Source organism: Myodes glareolus, chromosome 2, assembly GCF_982192425.1.
Source record: "Myodes glareolus chromosome 2, mMyoGla1.1, whole genome shotgun sequence".
NCBI lineage: Eukaryota > Metazoa > Chordata > Mammalia > Rodentia > Cricetidae > Myodes > Myodes glareolus.
This window is the reverse complement of record NC_142027.1, coordinates 3,061,485-3,089,360: the sequence shown is the minus strand read 5'-3', so window position 1 is coordinate 3,089,360 and position 27,876 is coordinate 3,061,485. Positions and strand designations below refer to the sequence as shown.

The window sequence follows — 27,876 nt, the reverse complement described above, 5'->3', positions numbered from 1 at the left end:
GCAAGTAACTTCAAACATTGAGTGGGAAGCGTTCATCTTCCAGCTCACACTTCTCATTCAACACTGTGCCATCTCCCTTATCAGAACACTGATTCCCCCTTGCTTGATCTAGTAAGGTCAGAGTTAATAGATGGAAAGAAAGGTAGTGTGGCCGGTCTTCCCCTATGAGTGGTGTTGCATGGCCCTCTCCCCATCCCACGCTCCACTGGCTTCTGTTTGGGGTGCACCCTCCAATGCTGCCCACCTACCTTCAAGGACCACCTGGACATAGTCTTGAGCAGACAGCTTATCGTTGCGCACAAAGCACTGGTAGGCACCCCCATCACTCTTGACCATGTGATCCATTATAAGGTTTGCGTGGTTCAGCCCTGTGATCCTCACGTTTTTCCCAGGATTGAGGATTTCACCATTTCGGTACCAGGAGAGTTCCTGGTCCTCATTTCCCGTCACGCTGCAGGACAACGAGACCTGGCTGCCCACGCTGCTTTTAACTTTCCTTGGACTGATGGTGGCTTTCAGTGGCTCTGGGGAGTAGGAGAGGGAGAAAGAGAGAGAGAATAAAACATCACTAGGTATTGACACTACTTAAATAACACTCTGGGCTTTGGCTGAGACCAAGGTGTAACTGCCAGGTACTTCATTTGGATCCCACATCAGTTATTTGGGGGTTCCCATGTAGTGTTACTTTGGGGGACTACATCACTGTTATTTGGGGCACCACTCTGTTTGGATAATTCTTTATATTTTTAATGGTCCTCTTTCTTCATATATACCAAATAGCACAGTATTGGTTACACTTCTTCCTCAGAGCACACAAGATAGTTTTGATTCATGCATACTAAGAAATGCAAAATGCTACTTACCCACAGGTTCATGGGTATGAAAATATAAACCCTGCTGGCTTTGTCCCAAAGGAATACTGATGGCTTTGCCCTAGTCTACTCCCACATTTGGGCCAATAACACATGGATAACAAGAAAAGAACTGGGTTTAGATGTGTGACCACAGTGTTTTGCTTTAATGTACGGCTCACTCACTGAAACAACGATGGAATTCCAGTCTTTGAAATCCAGGTTTCTAATTCTACAACTAGGTTACCTAACTCAAGGGAAGAATATCCAAACAGCATATGAACAGGTACCAAGGTTTGCACTCATGGGTGAGACAGGTGAGCAGCTATTCTGTGGTATAATAAGTGCATGCCAAAAACAACTGGATATGCCTCATAAGCTGTCACTACATAAAATTTTGTTGCTGTCTTCATTGCCAGAAGAAAAAAATGGCAATTACTTACAGAGTTGATATGTCTTAACCAAATTCACTGGAAATATGAATAAAGCCAATAAGCTTCATCTACCTGTCCCCAGTGTTCCCAGTGTTCACTCTTTCAGGGTACAAATCTTCAGTTATCAGAGTGTGTGGATTGACCAAACCAACAGAATGAGTGTGACAGCCAAGGAGTGACATAAAACATGTGCAGTAAAGAACAGGAAATCCTCAGACGACAGGGATGGCTAGAACTGGGTCCAGAGAGCAGAAAGGGGGTTTCAGAGTGCACAGAGCACAGGTAAGCCAGCGTCTGTTTCAGTCCGGATGCAACAGAAACTCTTGGAAGTATAAAAGTGGGAGGCAAACTGCAAAGGCAATCTGAAACAGATTTATAAAGGGGCCTCACGATTCTAAAACAATTTTTAATGTGTATGGATATTTTTCCTGTATGTATGTCAGTTTACCGCATGTATGCATAGTGTCTGTGGAGGTCAGACAAGGGTGCTAGATCCCCTGTAACTGGGATTACTGAAGGTTGTGAGCTGTCATGTGTACTTGGAATCGAACCCAGGGCTTTGGAGAGACTTGCTAGTGCTCATAACTGTTGAGCTATTACCATAACCCCATGGAATAATGTAATCCCAGATACTCAGGAGGCCATGGAAATATGATCACAAGTTTAAGGCTAGCCTGATCAATTTAGTGAAATCCTGCCTCAAAAAAAATATTTAATAGCAAGTTTGGGAGCACAGCTCATTGGAAAAAGCCTGAGTTCAAACCCCAGTACTACAAACAAACAGCTATTGAAGATGGTTAACTAAGTAGTTGGCACCATCAAATATCTTCAGGAGAAGATTTGATGGTGGACACTGGTGGAGGAAGGCAGTCATCAAGGAGGCATAAAGCCTCATAGAGGTGCAGACTGCAGCTGAGAAGAATCAGTGTTCAGGACCTGACCTGACTTGGACAATGAAATGAAGCCTTGAAAAGAACAAGCCTTGAAGTTTTTTCACAGGAACAAGAGGGGAAAATGTTCCTAACAAGCAGGTCTGTTTGGGAAGCAGAGTTTGTGGTGACTCCATTCTGGCCTTGTTCAACTTTTCATTGAAATGTCAAGCACCTTGCATAAAGCTTATATTGCTATCTGTCACCTAAGAAGAAGCCAGCTCTACTTATGGACCTGGAACCCAATAGAATGCCTTTTCTTCCATCAAGAGCAGAGGGTCAGGAGGGAAGATGTGATATTCCGTGGGTTGAGTGAGCCTTCCAGAGGATGGGGAGAATTGTGAGAAGGGCCAAAGGACTTCTCTGGATGTGGCAGAGGATTGATATTATAGAAGCCAACATGGTAGGAACCTCTAACTTTCCACGGATACCTTTGAAAAGGTAGCCAGCAGTAAATGTCTTAAGAGAGAGAAAGCAAGACAACGCTGGGAGTCAGTGTAATGGCAGGAGGGGAGCATGTCTGGGGATGATGCTTTAGGCTGCAGGAAGAAAAGCAAAAGGTTGTAGACACCTGAGATAGGAGAATGAGTCCACATGGAGAGAGCAGCCAAGCAAAGTCACTGGCACGCTGACACAAGGGGGTGTAATTATTTGAAGGATTTTAGATTCATCAGGATCTATTACACCAAAAAAAAAAACCAGGACACATGTCCAGAGTTTCATTGAGACACCCCGCACACTACACTAAGATATAAAGTTGCTTCAGGAAGAAACAACAGAGGACCTCATTACCATGAGAGCATTTCGAGTCTACCGTCCCACCTCTGGTGGCTGTCAAATATTGAATTGGTATATCTATGTGAGATTTAGTTCTCTAACCAGGAAAAGACAGCTGTGGGAGACACTCTTCCATGATTAGCCAGCCTTAGACTGAAAGCATAGCCCGTCCTAGGCAGTCATTCAAGACTCTGATTTAAACACATGCACCTAAGGTACTATGAAGGCATGTGGGCTACCTATGGTTGATTCCACACTTCGGTGCTGGGTTGAACGACAAACATGCTAACGCATGCTAACACAGCACCTCTATCTTAAGGGTGGGAACTTTGAGGCTCTCTCAGCTTAGCTCAATTTCTCCAGTTCTAAAAGACATTGTAAAGTTAATTACAAGATTTTGTTAAGGAAGGCACATCTTATCTAGCGGTGCTTTTGTTGCACCCTTCTGGGCATGTGAAGTTGGTCTGTTCACTTTTTTTTGGTTTCCATATTAGTAAATTTGAGGATGTGTCCAGACTAGGTCAGAGTGCACTCCACAGCTTGCCTCCTTGCTTCCCAAGAAGTCATCGGCATCTCCTGCACATTCTTTAAGGCCATGGCCAGGACGGAGTAAAGAGGGATCCTGGAGAAGATGGAAAAGTGCTCTCTACAAGATAGTACAGGGCCAGTGAGGTGGCTCATCAGGCAAGGCTCCTTGCTGTCAAGGTTTAGCATCTGAGTTTGGGCTCTGGGACCCAAAGGGTGGAAGTAGAGGACCACTTCTTACAGGCTGTCTTCTGGCATCTACATAGGAGTGATGGCACATGAGTACCACCCCAGCACACACAAAATAAATAAATGTAGAAAGAAAGAAACTGTCTATTGTCTGCCTAATTTCGAAACTGCATTTCTGCTGATAGCAGCCCTCATGAGAAATTTAACTTTTAGAAAGAGGCTAAGGTAAACCATTTGCCTGACTTCCACCACTGAGCTAACACCCCACACCCTCCCTTGACTGTTTTCAGAATTGGCCATTGTGAACAACAGCTAGGTGGTATTTTCTTGGGAAGGCAGCCATCCTGTGGCCTCATGAAAACTTCAAGGCGTGGCCATCAGACAATTCTGAGTTCAAAACTAGGCTGTGTAAGCATGTGGGTAACCTCCCATCTGACAGGCACAGGGTACCATGGGTGTAGGTCAGATGCTGTGAGGTCAGAAGAAGGCTGTGGGGAAGGATGAAGATTAGTTTCCCTCTGACACCAACCGTGTGGCTACCGCCACCTCTTCCAGTTACCGTCCAACTTACGTTTCACGTACAGGCGGCCTATCACCTTGGCAGTGCCATATCGGTTGGATACTTCACACACGTAGCTGCCTGAGTCCGAGGGGCGGCTGTTCTCAATGAGCAGCCCCGTCACTGTCTTCTGGAACCTCCCAGAAAGTTCCAGGGGCATGTTGTCCTTTAGCCAGCGGTAGTCCGGCTCGGGATGCCCAAGCGCTTTGCAGGGCAGCTCCACACGCTGCCCCGCCATGGCTTTGCGGTGGTCAAACCCATCCAAGATGGATGGGGCTGAGTTCGCTGGGTCTGCAGAAGAAAAAACGCAACTGTCAAAGGCCAAGGGCGGGGAGTATGTGTGGATACTGAGGACCACATGTGGGCGTTCACACAGCGTTCCTGCACCTCCTGCCCACCGTGGCCACGGATCTCAAAAACAGAGAGACAGATCTGTTCTGTTCATAACTCAGGAAAGTCTGAACCCTGGCCAGAACTCTGGCTGCTGATTCTTGCTTTGCAGAAATACCTGGAGTCAGCGTGCTCTGGCAGGAGTTGCCAGCTCAGAAAGGAAGGAGATTATCTTATGGCAATGGAACATATCATACAGTTCCTCTCAATAATAGCAGAGAGCTGTTAAATTAGCAAAATTCATTCTGCAGGATAAAGGGGTTTATTATAATATCTCTTTATTCATTTTAGATGCTTTAGATTTGTTTACTTTTGGTTAGCAGTATTAACTGTACATACTATGGGGGTTTGATAACATATTTCAATACATGCAAGCAAGTTGGTACTGACCAAATCTAAGCCCCTTTTCATCTTCTAAATATCACTAGTCTACGTTCAGCTTGATTTTGTGTTTAAGGGTCACATATGGATGGGAACCTGAGGTTCTTGTCTTTCTCTGCCTGCCTTGTTTCACTTAGCTTTACAGCCCACTTTTGTCCATGGGGCTAAAAATAATGGGATTTCATCTCTCTCCATAGCTTAAGGACATCATGCTGTGTATGGCACATTTTCCTTGTCTGTTTTGTAAATCTGTTAATGACCTAAGTTTATTTCACATCCAGGCTAGCATAGATAGTTCTGGAGTCAATGTGGCCATGCCAGGATCTCTGTCACACGCCAGTGTCATTCCCTTTGGGTCCATACACACAACCATAGGAAAGCTGGACCACACAGCAGATCCCACTTTAACTTTGTAAAGGTTCGCATGTTGTTCCTGATGGTGATTGTACTAATCTACATTTCCACAGTAGGAAGGTAGAGAACTCTTGCTTCTCCATACTCTTTCTGACTGGAAGGAAACACTTGCCAACTCCTCTGCTAAAGGATCAATGTACAGCATAGAAAGGATCTCCGGAAAACAAATGAAAACACATTTGAAGTGTTTTAAAAATCCAAATAATAATTTTAAAATGAACAGATATTTATCAAAAGAAGATATACCATGGGATAGTAGGTGTATATCAACAGCCAACAGGGAAATGCCAATCAAGCGGCAGTGAAACTCCATCTCACTCAGAAAGGCCGGTAAAAGAAAATCATTCCTTCTCCTAAAAACAAAAGCCCTAACTGGGGTCAAAGTTCCAGGAAGTCAGCTATTTGTACAACTCCCAGAGGTGGCGAAAGAAAGCAGTTGACCTTAACTCCAGACACCCAGCAGTTACAAAAGTAGGCGATGTACTGAGTCCCCAATGTCCTTCTCCTACAGTCCTGAAAAACAACCGATTTCTCCCATTCTGCCCCTAAGGAAGCCCTGCTATATCTTCCTTACTCCTAGATACAAACCCCATTCATTTCATGTCTTACTCATTCTCTAACACCCTGGTGATGGTGTGTCCAGGCCTTGGGGAACCTGGCGTGTAGGACAAACACCCACAAAGTTTAGTCATGGAGACAGAAAGGTGAACAAGGAAGAGGAGAACACACTCCTGTTTTGTGCAGCTGGTACCTCAGAACTAAACATTTCTTTCAGGAGAGAAGAGTGATATTTCTAAGACTCGGGAAGCTCATGAAACTTACAGGACTCAGGAAGCTCATGAAACTTACAGGACTCAGGAAGCTCATGAAACTTACAGGACTTGGGAAGCTCATGAAAAAGTCCCAGAAAGACTAAATAAAAGGAGCAAGCAAGCTGGCCATGAGCACTGGGGGAGAACATGCCACACATTTTCACTTGTTGAAAGTGGACTCTGGGAGCCAAAAGGTCTTTCCTGTTGTAGATTCCAGTGTGTTTATTTCAAGAATCCCCCGAGTTTCACTGTCCTGAGTCAATCAGGCCCCTGAGTCTGTAATGGGGCATGGGCAAAACAGCCAACAGCCAAGGGGATTGAACCATTGCACCACTGAGAACAGAGGGAAGGCAAACTTCTTCCAACCCAGGTCTATTACTTATCCCATAACATATAAAAGTGCCTGCCGTGGGAATGAGAAGCCAGAAATTCAGGCATGGTAAGCTCAGCCATGGAGAGAAAGCTCAATGACAACTCCAGCTGATACCTCTACTTTCCCAGTAGACTTCTTCTGAATGATATGAGTACCCAGTTTGATGATGTCACCTTTATCTATTGCTGTTTGCTCTTTCACCTGGAAGCTTCTATAGAAGAGGCATTCTGCCATCCCTAGGACCTTCTCAATTAGGAGTTAGAGCCCACTAACCAAAGGGGGCTTCCCTGCTAGATTTCTGCTGCATGTTAAGAGTCCGCTGATTTAATATTACCTTTGTCTGCTTCCCATCAGGCCACACCAGTCATCCTGCTGGGTGGGAGCTTCTGCTTTGATTGTGCATTTCTATCTTCTGCTTCTCTCTACCCACCTCTTGTTTATTCCCTTCTGTTGCTACATGCTTATCAAATTCACTGTTCAGAACACAAAAAGCTGCTGTCATAAGCCATTCTAGACAGCACAGAACAGGGGGCAGGGCTCAACCTGATTTAGGTGACAGAGGGATTTCAGTCTGGGGGTACACAGCTGTATAATGCACAGGGGTGCTTTCTCAGAGCACAGCAGACCAGGAAATTGAGAGGAGACACAGATCAGAGGCAAGGTTTGACTACAAAGGCTGGACCTGAGACATTAGAGCCCTACATACACCTCCTGAGATCCACTTCCTAAGGGTTTCCCTCCCATTTCCCAGGGAACAAGTACTCAAAACATAATCCTGTGGTTGACTTCTGAAATCCGCAGCATTCTGCTCCTGGATCCCAGAGGCTCATGACCATCCCATAATACAAGGTAAATTTAGTGCAACTTTAAGAGTCTCCCGAAGTCTCACAGCCCCAACATGCTTCAAATGTTCCCCAGAAACTAATGGGCAAAGTCTTAACTGTGATCCTTTGTAAGTATTTTATCTCAAAAGGGAAAGACAAAGACTAGCAATGAAAGACTGGACCAAAAACCTCCAAATTCCAGTATGGCAAACACCAAACCCTGTGGTTTCATGGCCTGTATCCAGGGCACACATGGTATCATGGTGAGCGCTCAGTCTTGCACAACTCTGGTGCCATGGTCTTGACCTCCTGCATTACACATGACCTCCTCCCGGGGCCAGTTCACTCCAGCACCTGCAGCTTCACTAGAAAGAACTCCCATGTTCCTGGCAACCCTGACACCCTGGAGACCCATGGCAACTCGAGTGTCACCGTTCCACATCCATGTGTAGACTGCCTGGGTGTTTTCTACAGGAACTTTGACCACACTGCACATTGTTTGGTTTTCCAAGCTTTTCTTTAAAATCTTGGTATAAATCTCTAAGATCTCATGACCCTTACCTGAAAAAAGTAGGACCTACACCACGTCCTGCCACACACCTAAGGAGCAGCCATGGACCCTGTCCACAGCAGCCTCTGAGTGCCAAGGTGATCAACCTGAAAAGAACACTTCCCTAGACAGCTTTGTCCCAGCAGGGCTTTTGAGGCTAGTACCACTGGAAGCCGACTGGGATTGGCTTTATCTCTCAATGAGAAGCAAAAACATACAAAGATAGTAAGACAAGTGCATGGAGCATGCTTCCAAAGCTGAAAATCATTTCAGTCAAAAGAATGTATAATCTTCCCAACTGGAAAATGATTTGGAATATTTGAGTTTGTATTGCTATATGGACGCTGACTTAAAAGACACTTAAGCTGAAGGTTCCCACTGAGTCACAAATTCTTCTGTTTTTGATAAGACATCAAGAACTGACCAAAGATGTATGCAGCCCCGAGACTGCGCTCTCACCTGATATGAACAGTCTCGCACTGTTACTTTGTCTCGTCTCCCCTGTGTACCCCGAGACCACGCTCTCACCTGATACGAGCAGTCTCGCGCTGTTACTGTCTCGTCTCCCCTGTGTACCCCGAGACTGCGCTCTCACCTGATACGAACAGTCTCGCGCTGTTACTTTGTCTCGTCTCCCCTGTGTACCCCGAGACTGCGCTCTCACCTGATACGAACAGTCTCGCGCTGTTACTTTGTCTCGTCTCCCCTGTGTATCTGTGCCGCGTGATACAGCGGTAGTTGTACAGGCCGTCTTCGTTCTGTACATCTTTAATATACAAGGCTCCCGTGGATGTGATGAGAAATCTAGATCCTGAAACAGACAGAAGTAATGACTTTGTGAAAACAGGGTAGGAACAGACCCCTAACAACTCAGCATTAAACCTGTAGATTAGTGTGCCTCTCCGCCCTTCTCAGAAAACCTTCATTACACAGTAGACATGGGTAACAGCAGCACACAACTGGTCTAGGTGCAGAGAATGAGACTTTAGAATGTTCTTCCCTAAATGAAACACATATTCCTCACTGCTCCCCGGCGGCTCATGGATCTTGAAGAAGAGGGGCAGAGAGACATCTTCTAAGAGCCAAAGGCAGTGGAGGACTGCAAGCATTACTACCAGGTCAAAGTTCAACTCTGTGTATTTAGTGTTTGAGGGTGTCTGGTTCTTTTTCAGTTAGTTGTGAAAAAACAAATCTAAAAACTGACAGTTCCTGTTTTCTTCTCACGCAGGAGGATTTGTGCTTGCCCCCCCTGCTCCACATCCTGGATGTGGTCTTATTCTCACCTGTGTGATCAGATTGCACAGACAGACAGACTGACTCTGACAGCAAACACCAGAGCTTTCAGAGAGGTGAGATTTCTTTCCTTTTGAAAATATAGACTCCATAGCTAGGCAGTGGTGGCTCATGTGTTTAATCCCAGCATTCTGGTGCAGAGACAGGCAGATCTTTGTGAGTTTGTGGCTAGTCTGGTGTACAGAGCAAGTTCCAGGACAGACACCAAAGCTACACAGAGAACCTCTGTCTTGAAAATCAAAAACAAAAAAAATACAGACTCCTAAATTCATAGTATAAAAATATAAAGATCTAAAAGTTTCTAAACACATCACACTGTTCAATTAAAAACAGCAGTAGAACTAAAGATACTTGCCTTGCTATCATTAGTTAAACAAGTAAAGGTATAGACATTGCCCTTGTCACAAAGTCCCTGTCATCTGCTGGAGGGTGGCTTAGGCCACTTCTGTCACTGCTGGGGTTGTCTGTGGAGGATTTCTGCATGGGATCTGATTTCACCTGATTTGTCTCTGGAAAAGACTAGAACGCAAAAATATCTTCTTTTATTTCTGTCTTTCTGAGTTCAGTTGAAAGCTTCTGTGGTTTACTGTTGTAGGATTATCAGGTCTTGTGTGTGTGTGTGTGTGTGTGTGTGTGTGTGTGTGTGTGTGTGTGTGTGTTCATATCTGTGCAGGTATATGTGCATCCCAATACCTGTGCACATTTATATCTGTGCAGGGGCACATTCATCTTCGCAACTGTGTCCACTCAGATGTGTGACAATTGTACAAACATCTTCATATCTGTGCACATACACATGTGCAACAGGTGTACATGTATCTTCATGTCTGTTCATGCTCATGTCTGTGAAGGTATACACGCATCTTCATATCTGTGCACATTCATGTGTGCGGCAGGTATACAAGCATCTTCCTGTCTGTGCATGTTCATGTGTGTGCCTGCATAAGTGAGTTCACATGTATCTGGAGGCCAGATAGTATTGTCATTCCTTAGGAGATGCGATGGCTAATCTTGAATATCAACTCAAATGGCTCTGGAATCAATCCAAATGCACCTGAGATTTTCCTTATTAGACTATTTGAAGTGGGAGGATGTAGATGTACACAGTATCTTCCACCCAGATGAAAGGACACAGAATGTGGAAACTTCGTATGCACTCTAGCAAGCTCATCTATCCTACTGCTGCTGCATCTGTTTGTTAATACTAGAAGCAGCTTCTTTGGGCTCAGCCCACTGTGAGTAATGCCATCCCTTGACAGGAGAGCCTAGGCTGTTTATAAAAGGTAGAGGGTGAGCATGGGAGCAAGCTAGCTGGTAGCATTTCTTTGTTTTTCTGCTCCAGGCTCCTGCCTTGAGTTCCCTCCTTGACTTCCCTCAATAGACTGTAAGCTATAAGCTAGAATAAATGCTTTCTTCACCGAGTTGCTTTTGGTCATGGTATTTACCACCACAGAAAACAAGCTAAAACAAGGACTGTTTATTAAATACACACATTTTTGAGACATTGCCTCTCATTAACTTGGAGCTTACCAATTTAGCTAGACTGTCTGGCCAGTAAGAATCTACCTGTCTCCACCTCTACAGTGTTGGGATTATAAGCACACGCCACCACTCCTGGTTTCTTTGATCTGGGTTTGCAGGAATCAAATTCAGTGAGTTATTCTCACAAGGTGAGCATTTTACAGACTGAACAATCTTCAGTGTCCAGTTTCACTGATTTGAGGTCTCATTTTTTTCTGCTGCAGGCAATATTCTCTCATAATTCTTGTCTTGCAAAGACCCCATAATATTCATAAGAAAGTTGCACTGATAAAATGTAAATAGCATAAATTCTTATATAAGATAAAGGCAATTCAAAAATCACAGACACGAAAAAGATAAATAAAGACAAATCCTGCTTTAGCATAACTTAAAATTACTGAAAATAATTTAAATAATTACATAATACTTAAATTAACTTGGAGATTATCCTATCAAGCCATTCATTTTAAAATAGGAAAATATGATTAATGATAGAAACGTTAAAAATTTTCCTTCATGTTCTGCACTGTCTAGATATTTTTTTTTATCTTTTCCTCAAAAGAAAGTAATGAGAAATCTTTTACCTCCTGGTATGTGCCATCGTACTACGAGTATATCTTATTAATATACACAGTGTGGATCAGAAACATGTTTTCTTTTTCAACATATTTTACATGGTTATATAATGCTTCAGTAACCCCTTCTTTTGAAGTACAGTGACAGACAAGAAGGACCAAAAGGAAACATATGCAGAGTCTGTCCTCTTCTGAGCATGGAGCGTTTCCCTGACAACTGGCAGGCCATCAGCTGGGAAGGAATAAGTGGATGGCCATCTGTGATGGCTCTTTAGCAGGGCAGGAGGGAACCCATGCTGGCAGTGCCAGCGCTGTTCTGGTCCTGGGCACACTTGCTCTGCACTGCTAACTTGGCACATGAAGAAGAATCTTAAGACATTATTTCAGAAGAACTGGAATCTTCTATTTTTGTGAACACTTTCTGAGAAGTTCAGAGAATGGAGAAAGAGCTGACCTAGCCCATCTTTGATGGCCTCTCTTTTGTCAATGGCCACTGAATTCCATCTTGAAATTGATCGATGTTTTAAAACTGAAAACAATGTGGAAGAATAGAGGCTTTTCATCATCAGAGAGCATGAAAGTCCATGGCTCCTGGGTCATCTCACCTCTAAGGTGTGCGGAACCCATTGGGGACAATGAAAATTGAGCAAAGCCCTATGATACACTGTCTCTATGGTATTAAGGACCTCTCCACTGTCCCCTGGTTTTCTGCTGCATCCTGCCTGCTGCTTTATGCCACACGCTCTTGAGACATGTATAAAAAAGGTTTTTTTTTTAAATAAAATCATACTTTTACATAGGTTATAACTTTTTTGAGATAAAGAAAAATTCAAGCAGAGATTATTAGAGTCAATAAACTATGACCCCCCCACACACATCTTGACTCTTGAGAAATGCCTGATAACACATTGCCCAAAGGCAAATTTTACAGTTAACATACTTTTTGGTATATAATACAGGGAGAGACTATAGAGTTTTAAATGAAAATAATTCTTAGCTACAGTTTGAAATTTTTGGCATGTCAGACACTTAGCAAACCAGAGTCACCAGGATAAGTATGGCAGTAAGTGGTTTATGACTTTGAGGTTGTCACTGTGAACATCGTTGATGGCTGGGATGTACTATTCTGGCATCACGAGATGTCTGAGAAACATCCTTGGCTTCTCAACATATACTAAGTGTTCCCTGAGTTCTTAAGTGCTTAATCCTCTGGGTCATTGCTTTTCTACTTCTTGCTTCTCTATCTGACTGTTGCCTGTTACTGTTGTCTGGTTTACCACTATCCCAGTCCTAACATTTGCATGATGTGTTTTAGTGTCCAGAGTGAAGGCACAGGTGTATAGTTAGGACTCTAAATAGGCTGCAGGCGGTTCTTGAGCCAACCTGCAGCCACTTAATGTGAGCATTATTCTAGGACCACTAAAATAAGTATGAGGCCAAGCCCTAGTCCAGCTGGCCTGCCTGGAGGAACCACATGGGTTGGTGGGGTATTTCTATCTAGAAACACAGGACTATCTCAGAAAATGAACATTTGCATAGTGGTGACACTGCAGGATCTCTTGGGTTGAGCATTCTACAGTCACGTGTCTCCCTATTGTGGTGCTGAGGGGTGGAAAGGCCACAAGATTTTTTCTGAAGCTAAGCCATGGTCCAGTTGCACAAAAGGCACAGATTATCAATGCTCCTGTGCCATGTATGGGTGAGCAGGTTACCAGGACCCAGCAACATGCTCATCCCTCAAGCTAGCAACCCTCTGAGCTCCAGGAATGCAAACTGGCATAAGACGAAGCCCTATCATCAAGGGGCTTCTATCCTAAACAGCTGGTGCGGAAGAATTGTCTGTATTCTGTCAATCATATTTTAAATAAATGCTGATTGGCCAGGTAGGAAGTATAGGTGGGTCAACCAGACAGGAAGTAAAGATGGGGTGATGAGAACAGGAGTATTCTGGGAAGCAGAAAGCTCCCTCCGCAGTTCTGCCCAGATCACTGAAGAAGCAAGATGTGAGCTGCCCCACTGAGAAAGGTACCAAGCCATGTTGGCTAACATAGATAAGAATAATGGGTTACTATAAGCTACAGAGCTAATAAGTAGCCTGAGCTAATGGGTCTATCAGTTTATAACCTAATGTAGACTCTGTGTGATTTTCTTTGGGGCTTGCTGGCCATGGGGAACTGGGCAGGACGTAAACCCCAACAAGCAGGCCCCTTCATGTTACAAACAGCCTCGAGTTTTAGGATTTAAAACATGAAGAAAGAAAGAAAGAAAGAAAGAAAGGAAGGAAGGAAGGAAGGAAGGAAGGAAGGAAGGAAGGAAGGAAGGAAGGAAGAAAGAAAGAAAAAAGTTGGAATTTATCCTCAATCCTGTATGTATTCTTTGCATCAATCTAAATATTTAGCTGCAGCCAGTAAGATACCTATTATTAATTGCTTTGCTCACTCTACTTGCCTAATTTGATCAGTCTCTTATAAATGACCAAACTGAAGGATCTTTTCAATGGTTTGAGTTGGACTAAACTTCCCTATTTTGAGAGATTTTTCAGGATCACAGAGAAAACCCAGACTCCAGAATCCAATGGAAATGAACACTAAATTGCTTTGTCAGTTTCCTACTGTGTGATGCCATTCAAGACATTTAGTTCTCTAAACTTTAGTCTAGTCTTCTAAGACTGACAGAATATCAGTTCTACTGTTGAGGGTTAGACGATGGCACAGATGTCGGTAGACACCTCAGTTTCCAGATGAGAGCAGGTATCAATAAGGTATCCTGAAGGAACTAGGAGAGAGTAAGCTTCAAACAGCTCATCGTGAGAGGGCCATGCAACATGGAAGATATGTAAATGACTTTGAGTTAATCATTTCACATTTATAAACATATGCATACAGAAGATGACATCCCATAAATCTTTGAAATTTTGATTTGTTATCTGAAATACTATTGATAAGAATAAACAAACATAAATATGATGCTGAATAGAATGACCATTCTGATTCAGTAGGTATTGATCAACATGTGTATCCATGTTGTCCCCACGGGCATTGGAACACAGACACAACATGTTATGGTTCACTTTTTAAAAATATTTTTTATTTAAATTTCTTTAAATAAAAGAATATTTCTTTAAATAAAAGGTATTTCTTTTGCCTTCATTCTTAGTGGCTCTTTGAGAGTTTTGAGTTTCATATACTATGACAGGCCTTCCAAGACATGCTCACTGATGTAATACTGACACAAACAACTTAGGAGTAACCAACCACTTCCCGATTGGGTTGAAGCCCAATTCCACAAGATAAAACCCAACCATAATATCTTACCAGGGTTAAGGACATATGGTTAGATAGATCATAGGCCCTAGAAAGGACCTACCACTATTGCACTGCTAAATGGACATAATATTAAACTGACTCCTAATGACTCATTGTTACCCCCCTGAGAGCAATATACCTCTTATCCATCATCTGAGAAGATTCTATTTTCAGTAGATGGAGGCTTACACAGAGATCACAACTTGCCAAGGCAGAGAGGATGAGAGACTGAAGAGATTGCAGACTCCCATCCCTAAAGGTAATATGTGTACTGCCACACCACCCTCAAAGTTCAGAGATCATTGTATTAAAGGGAGCTGAAAGAGTGCAAGAGCCAGAGGTGGTGGGTAACTATAAGAAGGTATCTCACTTAGCAGGGCAGCTGAATATAGGAGCTCACAGGAGTTCATTTTTACGTTATAATCACAAAAAGCAACCTCACTTATGAGAAAAAGTCTAACCATGGATGACATGGAAGAGATTTATAAGACAGTTCTGCCATTTGACCATGGGTATAGCTAAGCAAAGTGTTGGCCTAGTACGCATGATGTACTGGTTTGGGTACCCAGCACCATCAATATACATGTATAGGTATGTGGAGTATATGTATGTGTATGTATACACATTGTGTATGTATATACATGTGTATGTATTTCTGTCATTTGATGTCAACATGGTAAAATATGTGCGAAACCTGTGAGCCAATGTTACATGACCTGGCTATATTAACTGGGGTATGGGGTGATACAGTATGTCCAAGAACATGCTTACACATCCCAGTGACAAGCTGTGGGGTAGGAGAGTCACACAGACATCTGTTAGACACTGATTGTATACCTGTCCAAATTGCAGAGAAGTTCTAATCCTACTGTGTGATAGCATTCAGAGTTAATTTGGGAAAGTAATTTGGGAAATTTGGGGAGGTAATCATGGGTGGGGCCCTGTGCTGGGGTTTGCGCCCTCGTATGAAGAGGAAGTAAAGCAAAATCATCCTCTCTGAGGTGAGAAGACACAGTAAGGAAGCAGCTACCTACAATCCAGAAAGGGGTGGTCAACAAGCAATGATTCATCAGACACCCTCCAAAACTATGAAATAAGTATTATGTAGCTGCAATTTAAACCATTTATTCAGTGGGATTTTATGACAGCAGCTGTCTTCAGAAGTCTTTGCAACTGTACAGCATGATCATGGTGGGAACTCGGGAAATTTCTTCAGTGTCGTCGTCATGTTGCATGAATTGGCGGACATGAGATTTAGTATCTGAACATGAGGCACACATCAAGGAGTCCTGAAAAATAGTTATTCTGCATCCCTCATACTGCAGCCAATAGCAGGGCTCTCTCTTCCCACCGGCAGACTAGTTATTGATCCATCCGCATGCCTGCTCTACACTGCACAATGAGTGCCTAAGGATACCCATTTCCCGGTCTGCATCTGCAGCCCATTTTCTACTCACTGTTCAGGGGGTTTGCAATTATAAAGACATGACATTGACATCTCTAGATGATGCGATGGAGTTCCACCACACCAGGTCCTCCTTAGGGGTCAAGATAAAGTCCCACCAAACCAGGCCATCCCTAAATGTCAGGATGGAGTCCCACCACACCACGTCATCCCTAGGGGTCAAGATGGAGTCCCACCACACCAGGTCACACGTGCTGCATATTAAGGATTGTACTGTGACCACATCCCCATGGACGTTCCTTGGTTTCCTTCTCTATCAGTACTAAACACCTTCCCCTTCTCTCACTTGCTGTCCTCAGCATCTCTGAGCCCCACTCTCTCCTTAGATGCCTCCTTTTGTGCACTCCTAATCTCAGCTCCTCCACTAAGTTGTTAGCAGTGTTGTCCACATTCTCCATGCCTATGGCCTCTCCTCACCCATACTGAGTTTTATCATATCGTGATGGGAATGCATGCTGTTCATGCATAGGACTCTGGTCCAGTGTCCCTCTCCTCTACTGGGAATAGCAAGACATCATTGCACAATGTCCAACTTCTCATTCCCATTAACCAGAACAGAATGTGCTTATACCATCCAAGAGTATTTGTTAGGCATCCATGTGAAGCAATCTGTCATCGTTGCTGTGTTTAAAATTCTTTCCTAGGTTAGGGAACAGCTCAGTAGTGAAGAGCTTGCCAGACTACAGTTGGGATCTCCAGAATCCACATCAAGCAGGTGTGGTGGCAGCCTTCATCCTAGCACTCAGAGGGCAGAGACAGGGCATCCCAGGGCAGGCTGGCTGGTTGGCTAGCTGGAGTAGACATAATCCACAAATACCAGGCTCAGCAAGAGGCCCTGTCTCAGAAAATATAGTGGAGAGTAATCAAGAAAGATATTAAATGTCAAACTTCAGTCTCTATACATGTGTACACACATACCCATTCTCCAGCATACATGTGTGCCCACTACACACAAACATGTACACATAAATACATACATAGCACACATGTTAAAACATTTTCTATTTCATTTTTGGCAAAAAGACAAAAAGCTAAATTATACCATTTTATAATCTGACATAATTATTTTCTCATATACATTCTATAAAAATGATCTCCGGGAACGATCTCACTTTATTACCTGAGAGTGAGCCCATTTTAGGATTTGGATGTTAATTATTCTTTCATTAGCTCTCTGGCTTTTTGCTGTGCAGCTGGGTTAGGCCTTCAATAGGCCTGGTACAATTGCAAAAAGATTTTAAAAGCAGGCTTGATTTTTCACTCCAAACCATTTCTTCAGTTTGCTCTCCTTATTCGTTGCTTCTTCCGTCTGAACTGAGCCAATAATAATTAAAAGAGCAGATGGCGCTGCTAATCAGATGTGGCTTGGCAATGCCACATAAAGAACCTGTCTAGGCTTTGCCGCCGCCTCGCCCCAACAGCTGCATCCCCGCACGACAGAACTTTCTCTAGGTTCCTCAAGACAGTTTGCACAGCAACGTCAGGAAGTCAGAGGACTGGAGTTAGAATCTAAGTTCTACGTCTATGTGGTTAGGAGAGGATGCTGGAAAGGAATATATAACCTTTTAAAAACGGGCATGCTCAAACAGCACTAACTGAATTAGAAGAGGAGGCAGAATGACTTCCAAGTTCTCAATTTCTCTTAGTTCGGATGTAGGTCAGAGAGGAATTAGACCCTCGGCAGGACTCTTCTGCACGCTCTGATCTCTGTGAGAGACACCAGCAGGAGCTGCAGATGGGACCTCCGAGAACAGCCTGAGGAAGATGGCGCCTCGAAGAACAGCACTGGCAGCTTCATCTGAGAGAGCTGAAGGAGGGGTGGGTGGTTAACACGGCTGGTGTGGAGGCATGGCTGAAACATTTTCCATCTAACATTATATGCTGACGTTCTCCAACAAGACCTTACTCAGAAACAAGGTCACTGTAGATGGACTACTTCAGGATGAAGTCACCCTGTGTAGAGAGGGCCCCAATGCGCTATGACTGGGATCCTCACAGGAAGTGAAAATTCAGCCACAGAGACACCTGAGTACAATGGGAATCCTGATCAAGGCAGAAGATGCTATGTTCTCAGTGAGGGCCAGAAAGGACCTCAGGGTGGGAACTCTGCTGCAGAAGGGCAGGTTCCCTAGAGAATACAGCTGAGTGAAGCAGGCTGCATGGGAACTGATCTAAATGTGAAGGAGCAACCTGTCTCAGAGACTGATGATGCTCAGAGCACCCGTGTGGGAACAAGAGGAGAGGGTCAAGGAACAACCCAGCAAAGGAGAGGGCAGGAGACAGAGGATGATCAGGAGACACAATCCAGCAAAGGAGAGGGCAGGAGACAGAGGGTCCAGGGAATGATCAGGAGACCCAGAGGAGAGACTTTGTAAGACCACAGTGGCTCCTATAGTCTCAACCCTGTGCTTTTCTACTGCATGGCCTGGGATGCACACGTGGCTTAGGGCTGGCTTGTCTCATCTGCACCGGGGCCACACCAGAGTGATGTATCTTCTTGGAAGCATTGTTGAATGAAGCAAGGACTGGGAAGGAAGCCAGGCTATGTAACAATCTAACTATGAATGATCAGACTTCTAGACTAATAATATTAAATATCCAGCTGCAACTGCTACCAATGTACAAAGGACAGTTAAAGAATGCTCTAAAGTATTCCCCAGAACAAAATTAAAGGCTGGGTTAAACGACAAGCTGCTGCATATTCTAAGAACAGATGATTTGATATTATGAAAATATCAATTTTCTGAAAATGAAAGAAAGAAACTCATCTTCCTCCATTTCTAAAGAGAGTCCAGTTAGAAGTCAACCTCACTGATACCAATTAAGACATGCTATTTCCTCCAAAGATATTTAAAAACCAGTAAGACCCTTGAGGATATGTAATCTTGATGGGAATAAAAGGAAATGAACATGTTTTATGGAATATAAATTGGTGAAGCATTTCTGGGGACCAACTTGTGTGATTATTTTTAGTCGTAAGTATTGTGTAGACTTCAACCCAGTGGGTCTTCTCCAAAGACTCTCTCCTAAGTAAATCCTCAGACACAGCCACATACTCATTGATGTCCCTCAAAACACAGTGAACTATAGTGCCCTCTGATGCTTTAGAAACAGTAGAATGTTAACTGAGGGTAAATGTATTAAAAAATAAATATGCTCAAACTCACAGTGATTAAAAGGACAGGAAGATATCGAAGTTCTATAAAGATCCCCAAGGCAATCTAGAGCAATACCAAAATGATACATAAATCAATGTACTATATATGCACATGTATAAGCATAAATCTGCATATGCAAATAAACAGAGGTAATGAAGTAGCAAATATTCATGGACGTAAGCTGGGAGAGGAGCGGAGTACATTCTCTTTCTTATGCCCACACCCATGTGCTCTTACACACTCTAGTAGCCTGCTCTAAGAGGCGTCTGTGGGTGTGGTACACAGCACATGTAGACCGAAGCCCTGGTAGTACGGTGACACAGGAGGCTAGGACAGGCAAGGTGTGTCAAAGGCGGCCTGATATCTCTTGCTTTCCAAGCTAGTCTACTGGTGGGCACAGCTGCAGCAGAGATAGATGCCTCCAACATTTCTTTGACCTTTGTTATCCCTGCCCTCCCAACATGCTCCCCCTCCTCACCATCCATGGCTGCTTCACTCCCTCCTGGTGTTGCACTGAACTGCACTCAGCATCATGGTTCTTCAGTTAGAATGTCAACCACGATAGAGACCTTGGGGATAAAGCCACCCTCTTGCTTCCCCTTGTTTCGGCCCTTTCCCTTCTGCTCTGCATTATATGACTGGATATTCAGGCTATACAGATTTTGAGGTCCCCCTCCCCCAAATAGAATAAGTAATTATAAGGCATTCTAGTGCAGGCAGTGACCCAACCCTGTCACTGTTCTTTGTTGTAATCTGTGATGTCGAAGAAACCAACACGTAGTTTTGGAAGAGATCACTGGAAGTAAGGACATGTGGACGCCCAGCCTAGCTTCTAATCCAGAATCCTCTGGCATACACATGTTAAAACACTCTGAAGGCAATCTCACAAAGACATTTTCCTCCTGTAACTAAGATTTGCTCAGTGTACTTCTCCCACAGTTAAATGAGGCTCAATTACACACTGCTAATTTAAGCCCGCACACTGCATTCAACTGTGCACCTAATTACCCTGTTTAGTTTGTTAATGATCAGAGCTTTGCCTGTGCAGATCTTGGAGTAAACCATTAATCTTTACTCTAGTTAGATTTCTCATGATTTTCCAGAATATATCCTTCAAAAAAAATAAAATTAGATTTTAAAGAGATTATTTAAGGTTTAACAACAACAGCAACAATCAAAGACACTCTGATAACTCACTCATTCGCATGATGGGACACTTGCCACCCGTTGTGGGGCCTCTCATGTTTAGGGAAAAAAATGCTTCAGTTGGAGATAAGAAAAGCAATTAGACAAAGGAGAGAAAAGTGAGCAGTGTGGGGGCATAGGTGGATAAAAGAGCTAAGAAGTGAGCCTGAACACAGTGAGCGCTTCCTTGGCAGGAAGAGGGGGCCAGAAGGAGAGAGACAGAGACAAAGACACAGAAGGACAGAGACAGAACAAGCAGAGGAGAGAAGGGGAGAGAGAAACAGAAGAGAAAACAAGAAGAGAAGAAGGGGAGAGACTGGAAGGGAATTTGGCAACGTAGAGAATCAAATGGCACAGGAGAGGACAGACATGGTCAAAGCATGATATAGACAATGGGGGTACCCATCCATTTGTATAATCATGCAGGCACAATAATTTTTTAAAATAAATACTTCTAAAATGTTAACTCTAGATAGTTATAACAACTATTGGAAGGAGCTGGAGGGGAGCGCAGGTCCTCAGGAAGGGCTTCTCCAGCCCTCAGCAGACCCAGCCACTGTCCATTGGGCAGCTGTGATAAAATACCCAGACAAAAACAGCTTAGGGTAGAAAGGGTTTATTCTGCTTCCACCTCCTGCGTGGATGCAGTCCCTCATGGCTGTGGGAACCTTTCAACTCCAACTCTTCAGTCAGCAGAGAGACAGCAGGAAGGGCCAAGCTGCACAACCCCCAAAGCCCACCCCAGAGATGCACTTCCTCCAGCAAGCTCCATTTCCGAAAGCTTCTACAGTCTTCCCAAACAGCACCACAACAGGAGTGGGGACAGGGTTCAAACACTGAAGTCTATGGGGTGGAGGGCATCTCACATCCAGACCACTATGCAGCCTGTGATGTGCTGGGAGAGCTGCTTATCCACGTGGTTCCTCAGCTCCTTCATTCCCACTGATTCATTCAGAGAAAAAGCCCCATGAACCTGGTCTCCACCAATGTTCATCCAGCTGCCTCCAGGAGGATGCCCCATGTGATCTCTCTGCTCCATGTTTAACACTTACTATCCTTCTTTCTGTAAATAAAGGAAAATGGATCCATGGCTTAGAGTCTTTGGGAGGTAACTGCATTAACCAGAAGTCGGTATATCTGCACATATACATTTGTGGCTGGTTCTATTGGGTTTACCTTTAAAGGGAGCAATGCAAACACTCTTTGCGCACACTTTGCTTTAGACACACAGAGCTCTTTAGGAGACAAAAAAGAAGGAGGAGTGTAGATGGGGTTAAGTGACTACAGGTTATCTCAAATGCAGTCCAAGAATGGCCTGGAATTGGGAAGCTTAGCATCCATGTCTCTTATTATTAACACATGAAAGGGGTGACTAATGGGTCAGGAAGGAAAGATACAATTATCTGAAAGGATGGGACATTAGAAAATACTCTGTTGTGCACATGCTGTTCAGGACAGAGAGTGAAGTAAGCATAGGCGAAGCCTGTGGCTGAGGGCACCTCTGCCTTAGTGAATGGGAGGGGGGAACCCAAAGTTCCAGGGTTTGACACCAGGGCAGAGGTGGGTGACTACTACTTCCTGACGGTGAGACAAGAGGTGAAACCCAATGGAACGGGTGAAACTGGGAGGAAGAGAGGTGATGCAGAAGCAGAGCCCACAAGGGGTGGGAGGCAGCCCTCCATGGAATGCAGAGGACGGATGGAGAAAGTCAGAGGGGAAGACGGCTTTGAGGGTGTGGCTGCATTTTCCTGAGACAGGGTAGTTCACAGTTGGTCCTTTAGGGGGAGCCCTGGTACCTTCCCCCAAGGCTTTTCTCCCATGTCTGCCTGGCAGGCATCTAACACGAGGCTCTCATGTTTAGTACTTTGTTTTTAGAGCCAACCCACGAGCTCGTTCCTTTGTAAGGGTGCCTCCCTCCATGGGAATAGTCAGACCATGATCCTTAAAAAACGTATTTTATGAGTCTAAGCACAATACGTCCATTTCCAGCTAAACGGTGTCCATGAAGGGGAAAGCACACAAGGAGTTAAAAACGGGGTGTGACTTCCATGCTCTGGAGAAAGCCCACCCTGCCCTATGCTTCATCCTCTGTGTTTTCCTTCCCATATATCTGCACTAGGACAGTTTATATTAGTTTTTACATCTGCAGGACACACTCATTCTGTACGAGTCTTCTTTAGCGAGTCTCACAGTGAACGCCACCTCGTGTCCTTCACACGCCCTTAGAGCAGAACGTGGTAAGGCTGTCTACTCCTTTGATGAAGTCCGGCATGTTTTTAATAAAGGCAGAATTTCCCTACAGCAAAGACGAGTGGAAGTCCCCAGCATTCCAAAGTAATCCACCCTCTTCTTGAGATGGAGCACAAAAGAGTTTCCTCGGATGTATATCCCACTCGCTTTAATATTTATGAAAATTACTCTTCTGTCCTGTTGGGAAAACTTCAACATGTCCCTTAAACAGGAATAAAACGAAGCTATTTTAAATGATGTGCACCGAGGCATTTTTTAAAAATTTCTTGATATTAAATTTTAATTAGAGGATAGCCAATATTTTATCCTGAGACTTTGTGCAATGAGGACCACAGAAAAAGGCAACATTATTTTTAAATGGACACCATTTATTATTTTTAAACTATATATATGCATATGTATTTGTGTGTACATCAACAACAACCTTCTATCATTGGTGGCTTAGTATTAATACTACTCTGATACATTTATTAAATAAATCTCCCAGAGCTTGACTCTCACACACGGTAGGTAGGAGCCTGACAACCACAGCCCAGGCAAGTGCTCAAACCATTTTAATCTTATGAACCTGGTAAAAATCTCGCCACATGGTGTATAATTCCAGGCTTCCCTGACACAGACTAATTAACAGAGTGAAACCACACACCATATTCTGAAGAGATGTGACGTGCTACGGTCACAGGACGGGTGGGAACTCCCCAGAACCTTCTCATGTAGCCACAGACCATCGCAGTTGCCCAAGCTGCCATTCAGGGACCTCTCTACGGATTGCCACAGCACACCCATCAGAGACGGAAAAACTGGAGAGCTCAGGTTTGGGAGGATGCAGGAGCGAGAAGACAGAAGTGCAGGTGAGGGGAGCAAACGAGAATCTTACATCCTAAGAGGACAGCTGTGTTCATTCCCCTGGTCACAGGAAAGGAGTCCTTTGTCCACTGCTCATTGCTGACTCTGCCCCCTTTCCTTTCAATGTCCTTGGGAAGATGCTCATGTGTATACTCAGAAGGAAAAACCGATGGTGCCTCAGTCTCCCCTGACGCCTGTGCTGGTGGATGAGAAAATCTCAACATTCAGCTCAAACTTGATTTTTTTTTGTCTGTTTTTCTGCACACGAGAAAATTCTAGTGTCTTAATCAGTTTTAGACAGCGGCGACTTTAGATGGACCTGTAACACTCACACCTGACAGGTGTGAAGGAGATTCGCCTGACTCATGGTAGATAGAGGCTGGATGAGCCTAGGGGAGCTGATTGCTATGACAACCCCTTGCATGTCTGCCATGGGCGTCACCATTCTCTTTGGTGTCCGTGTAACTTTCCCCACACCGTGGTAGCAAAGATCTGCAGAGGGGATTGAAAACAGGTGTGCAGATGTACATATTCCTGCAGGACGTGAGTTGAGATTAGGCCATCTGCAGGGTCCATCCTTTCCCGAACCCTTTAGCTTTAGGTTGCCTGTTTGATGGCAGTGTAATGTGCATCTCCACCTCTGCTTTCACGGGTTTCTGTTCCTTCCTTTGCCTCTGTGTCCATCTTCTTGTTTCATAAGGACAGAATTCACACTGGATCAACGGCTCACACCATCCCACTTATCCATATAATATAAATAATATCTACAATAACCCAGCTTCAAGTAAGGTCACATTCTTTTTATTTTCTTTTCTTGTTTTTACATCCTAATCAAAGTTTATCAAAGTTTCCCCTCCATCTCCTTTTTCCACCCCCACTCCATCCACTCCTCCACTGTTTCTCTTCAGATACAGGTGGGCATCCGATGGATACCAGACAAGTGCACCACAAGAAAACCCACAGAACCAACTAAACTGGGTTCACGGGGGCTCACAGAGACTGAATCAACAACCAGAGAGTTTACAGGGGGCTGATTTAGGCCCTCTGCATATATATTATAGTTGTGTAACTTGGTCTTCATGTGGGACTCAACAGTGAGAGTCGGGATGTCTTGATGTCTTTGACTCTGTTGCCTGCTTTTCGGACTCATTCCTCCCGATGATGTCATGTCCCATTCTAAGGTCTGGGGACGTTAGTGCTTTGTCAGTCATTAGAAGCATGACTCATCGCTTGTATGTGCCACAGAGAAAAGGTTTAAAATAGGAATGGAGATGAGGTAGGAGGAGCTCTCAAGTCCAGTGTGGGCAACACGGTGAGTTTGAAGAGGCTAGCCTAGGTTGCATGAAACCCTAGCTAAAATAAAGCATATGAGAAACCATAACTATACTTTTCCCCCTAAAAATGAACAGAGGGATTTCTCCAAGGAAATAAATTCATCATAGAAAAAGTGCTAGGGATATAACACTGATGTGGGATGAAATCAACTGCAGAAATCACGGGTCCTGAACTGTGTGCAGCCCCAGCCTCCCCACAGCTGCCGCCATGGCAGTGGTTTGATAAGCACAAGTATTACCTGTTCCCCTGTCATGGCTATGGGAACCGACAGAGGAGAGGGTATTCCTCCAGGTAAGCTCTGAAGAAACCAGTTCTGCATTTGGAAACCTGCATTCATCAACACCTAACAGGCATCTGGAGGCAGATCACAACTCACTCCACATGCCTCCTGCTCGCATTAAGAATGTCAAGGTGTGTTTGTCACCGTGACAAACATCTGAGCAAGACAACTTGAAAAGACAAAGTTGAATTTTAAATTTAAATTTAATTTTAATTAAATTTAAATTTAAATGTTGGTTTTCAAAACTCCAGGTCATTGGGGGAAGGAGGGTGTGGTGGGCAACTCACAACATGGTGGACATGAAACAGAGACAATGCTGTGCTGTATGAACTTCTGCTCTTATTCTCTCTCATTCCACCTGAGCCCTGGAGAGGCAGCTCAGGAGAGGTAAAGCTCCACATAATGGTGAGAGAACAGAAACCTAGCTCTATCCAGAACCCTACCCTGTGAGAGGGCGCCACCCACATCCAAGGCAGGTTTTTGCCTCCTCTCTAAAAACAAATTCATAGGCAATCTGGGGGTATATTTCACTGGTCTATGAGCTTCTCGGTCAATAAGTTGATAGTCAAGATTAGCAAGCACGTAATTCTTAATAAAAGTGGTGAGCAGTGCAGTAGCTCAGACAGTAAAGGCACTGACTGTGTAAGCCTGATGACCTGAGTTCACACACACACACACACACAGACGCATGCACGCGCGCGCACACACACACACACACAGACGCACGCACGCGCGCGCACACACACACACACACACACAGACGCACGCACGCACACGCACACACACACACACACACACACAGACGCACGCACGCGCGCGCACACACACACACACACACACACACACCCCAAACTCTCTCACACACACTAATCAATAAACAAACATGACAAAAAAGTACAGACCAATGAGGAAGCAGAAGAAAATCTGTGTTGAATAAAAGGAAACAACAGCTTGAGTGTATTTAACAGCTACAGCTCTCAGGGAGTCTGGGGTTTCTTTGTTTCTTTCTCTGGGGCAAACAAACTCATCAAGCCTCATGCTGTGACATCTCCCTCCCTCCAATGGGGTTTTCCTCTAGGCAAGGGCAAGAGTGTCTACAGCTCAATGTGGGGCTCACCATGACTGCACCAGCACAAGTCAGGGGCCCCACCCCTGTGCCACATGTCATGTGACAAACTCATCTAATCAAGGTTTGCTTAATAATGGAACCTAGAGAATGGGTGCCAGCCCATCAGGTCTGCTGGGAATTCCTTATTGCAAATGTCTAAGGATGTCTTCGTTTCAGAATGTAATTTTGAGCAGGACACGTTGCTGAAACCTGCGTATAGCAGAAGTTGGGCTGTGACCCTGGGTATCCGAGATGAGTCAGTCGGGGATTTCTTTGTTCTTGCGGGGGGGTGATGAAGAGAGAGATATAGACAGACAGACAGACCTATAACACAGACAAGGACACACAGAAATACAGAGAATGCTATAGCAAACACGCAGAAAAGAATGAAGCCAAATGCTCTTCAAAGGCAGTGGCTTACATCACACTTTTAAACAAAGCCCCTCCTTCCTGTAGATTCTCCATGATCATCTTAGATATGTTTGGTAAATACCTGATGCATTTCATTTATTTACTGTGCCACTCCCTCAAGCCTTTGCTCAGTTAATAAATTTCTAAATCTGTTACTTCATTATAAAATAAGAAAAGAAATTCTGCATTTTAAATCTCTGCTGTGTCCCAAACAAGAGAAACCTATTAAACTTCTTTTAAATGTCTCAAACTCATAGCAATCCTCCTGTCTCAACCTTCCAAGTGCTGGGGTTATAGGTGTGAACCATCCATCATACCAAACTCAATGAAAATTATTTTAGCAAGTATTTAGAGACTTTCAACACTAAGGAAACAAACCTCAGATATTCTGGTTAGAGGCAGTAGCTTTCCTAAACTGAAATATATTTTTAAATAGTTACAGATGACGGTAGGCCAGAAAACACAGCTCTTCCAAAGCATGAGCTTGTACTGCTTTCTAAGAACAAACCTTAATAACATGTAGGAAGTCATATCACCAGGTTATGTTATTGATACCCATCAGCACATGGGAAGGGTAACCACGGATTCTTTTAAGACTGATGAGATGGTAAAGGCACTTGGCAGCAAGATTGACAACCTAAGCTCAGTCCTAGGGACCCACAGGGTAGAAGAAGAGAACTGACTCTTCTGACTGTCACTTGTCAGGATACTGACACAAACACACACATTTACGCGCATATGTGCTTACACATGTACATGCACATATACACATTCACATGCATATGTGTTCACACTTGTATGTGCGTGCACACACTACACACATTCATATGCATGTGTGAATGCACATACATTCACACACATATATACTCACACATGTACATGCGTGCACACACATACACATGCATATGTGCTCACATGTACATGCATGCATACACATACACACATTCACATGCATATGTGCTCACACATGTACATGCATGCATACACATACACACATTCACATGCATATGTGCTCACACATGTACATTCGTGCACACCCATTCACATGCATATGTGCTCACACATGTACACGTGCGTGCACACATTCACATGCATAATCTCGCACTTGTACATGTGTGCGCACATACACATGCATA

At 44.0% G+C, this 27,876-nt stretch overlaps 1 protein-coding gene across 2 annotated transcripts in view; it reads right to left on the bottom strand.

The window, feature by feature from the left end:
* The window catches only part of Dscam (DS cell adhesion molecule), a 570,981-nt gene that overhangs the window by 247,584 nt on the left and 295,521 nt on the right, over positions 1 to 27,876 (bottom strand). For both annotated transcript variants that reach the window (XM_085685855.2, XM_085685856.2), the window contains exons 4-6: positions 8,673 to 8,819; positions 4,277 to 4,555; positions 249 to 524 (exon numbers count right to left, since the gene is read on the bottom strand). In XM_085685855.2, the coding sequence (XP_085541981.1) occupies positions 249 to 524; positions 4,277 to 4,555; positions 8,673 to 8,819 (702 nt within the window). The remainder of the gene's footprint in view (positions 1 to 248; positions 525 to 4,276; positions 4,556 to 8,672; positions 8,820 to 27,876) is intronic.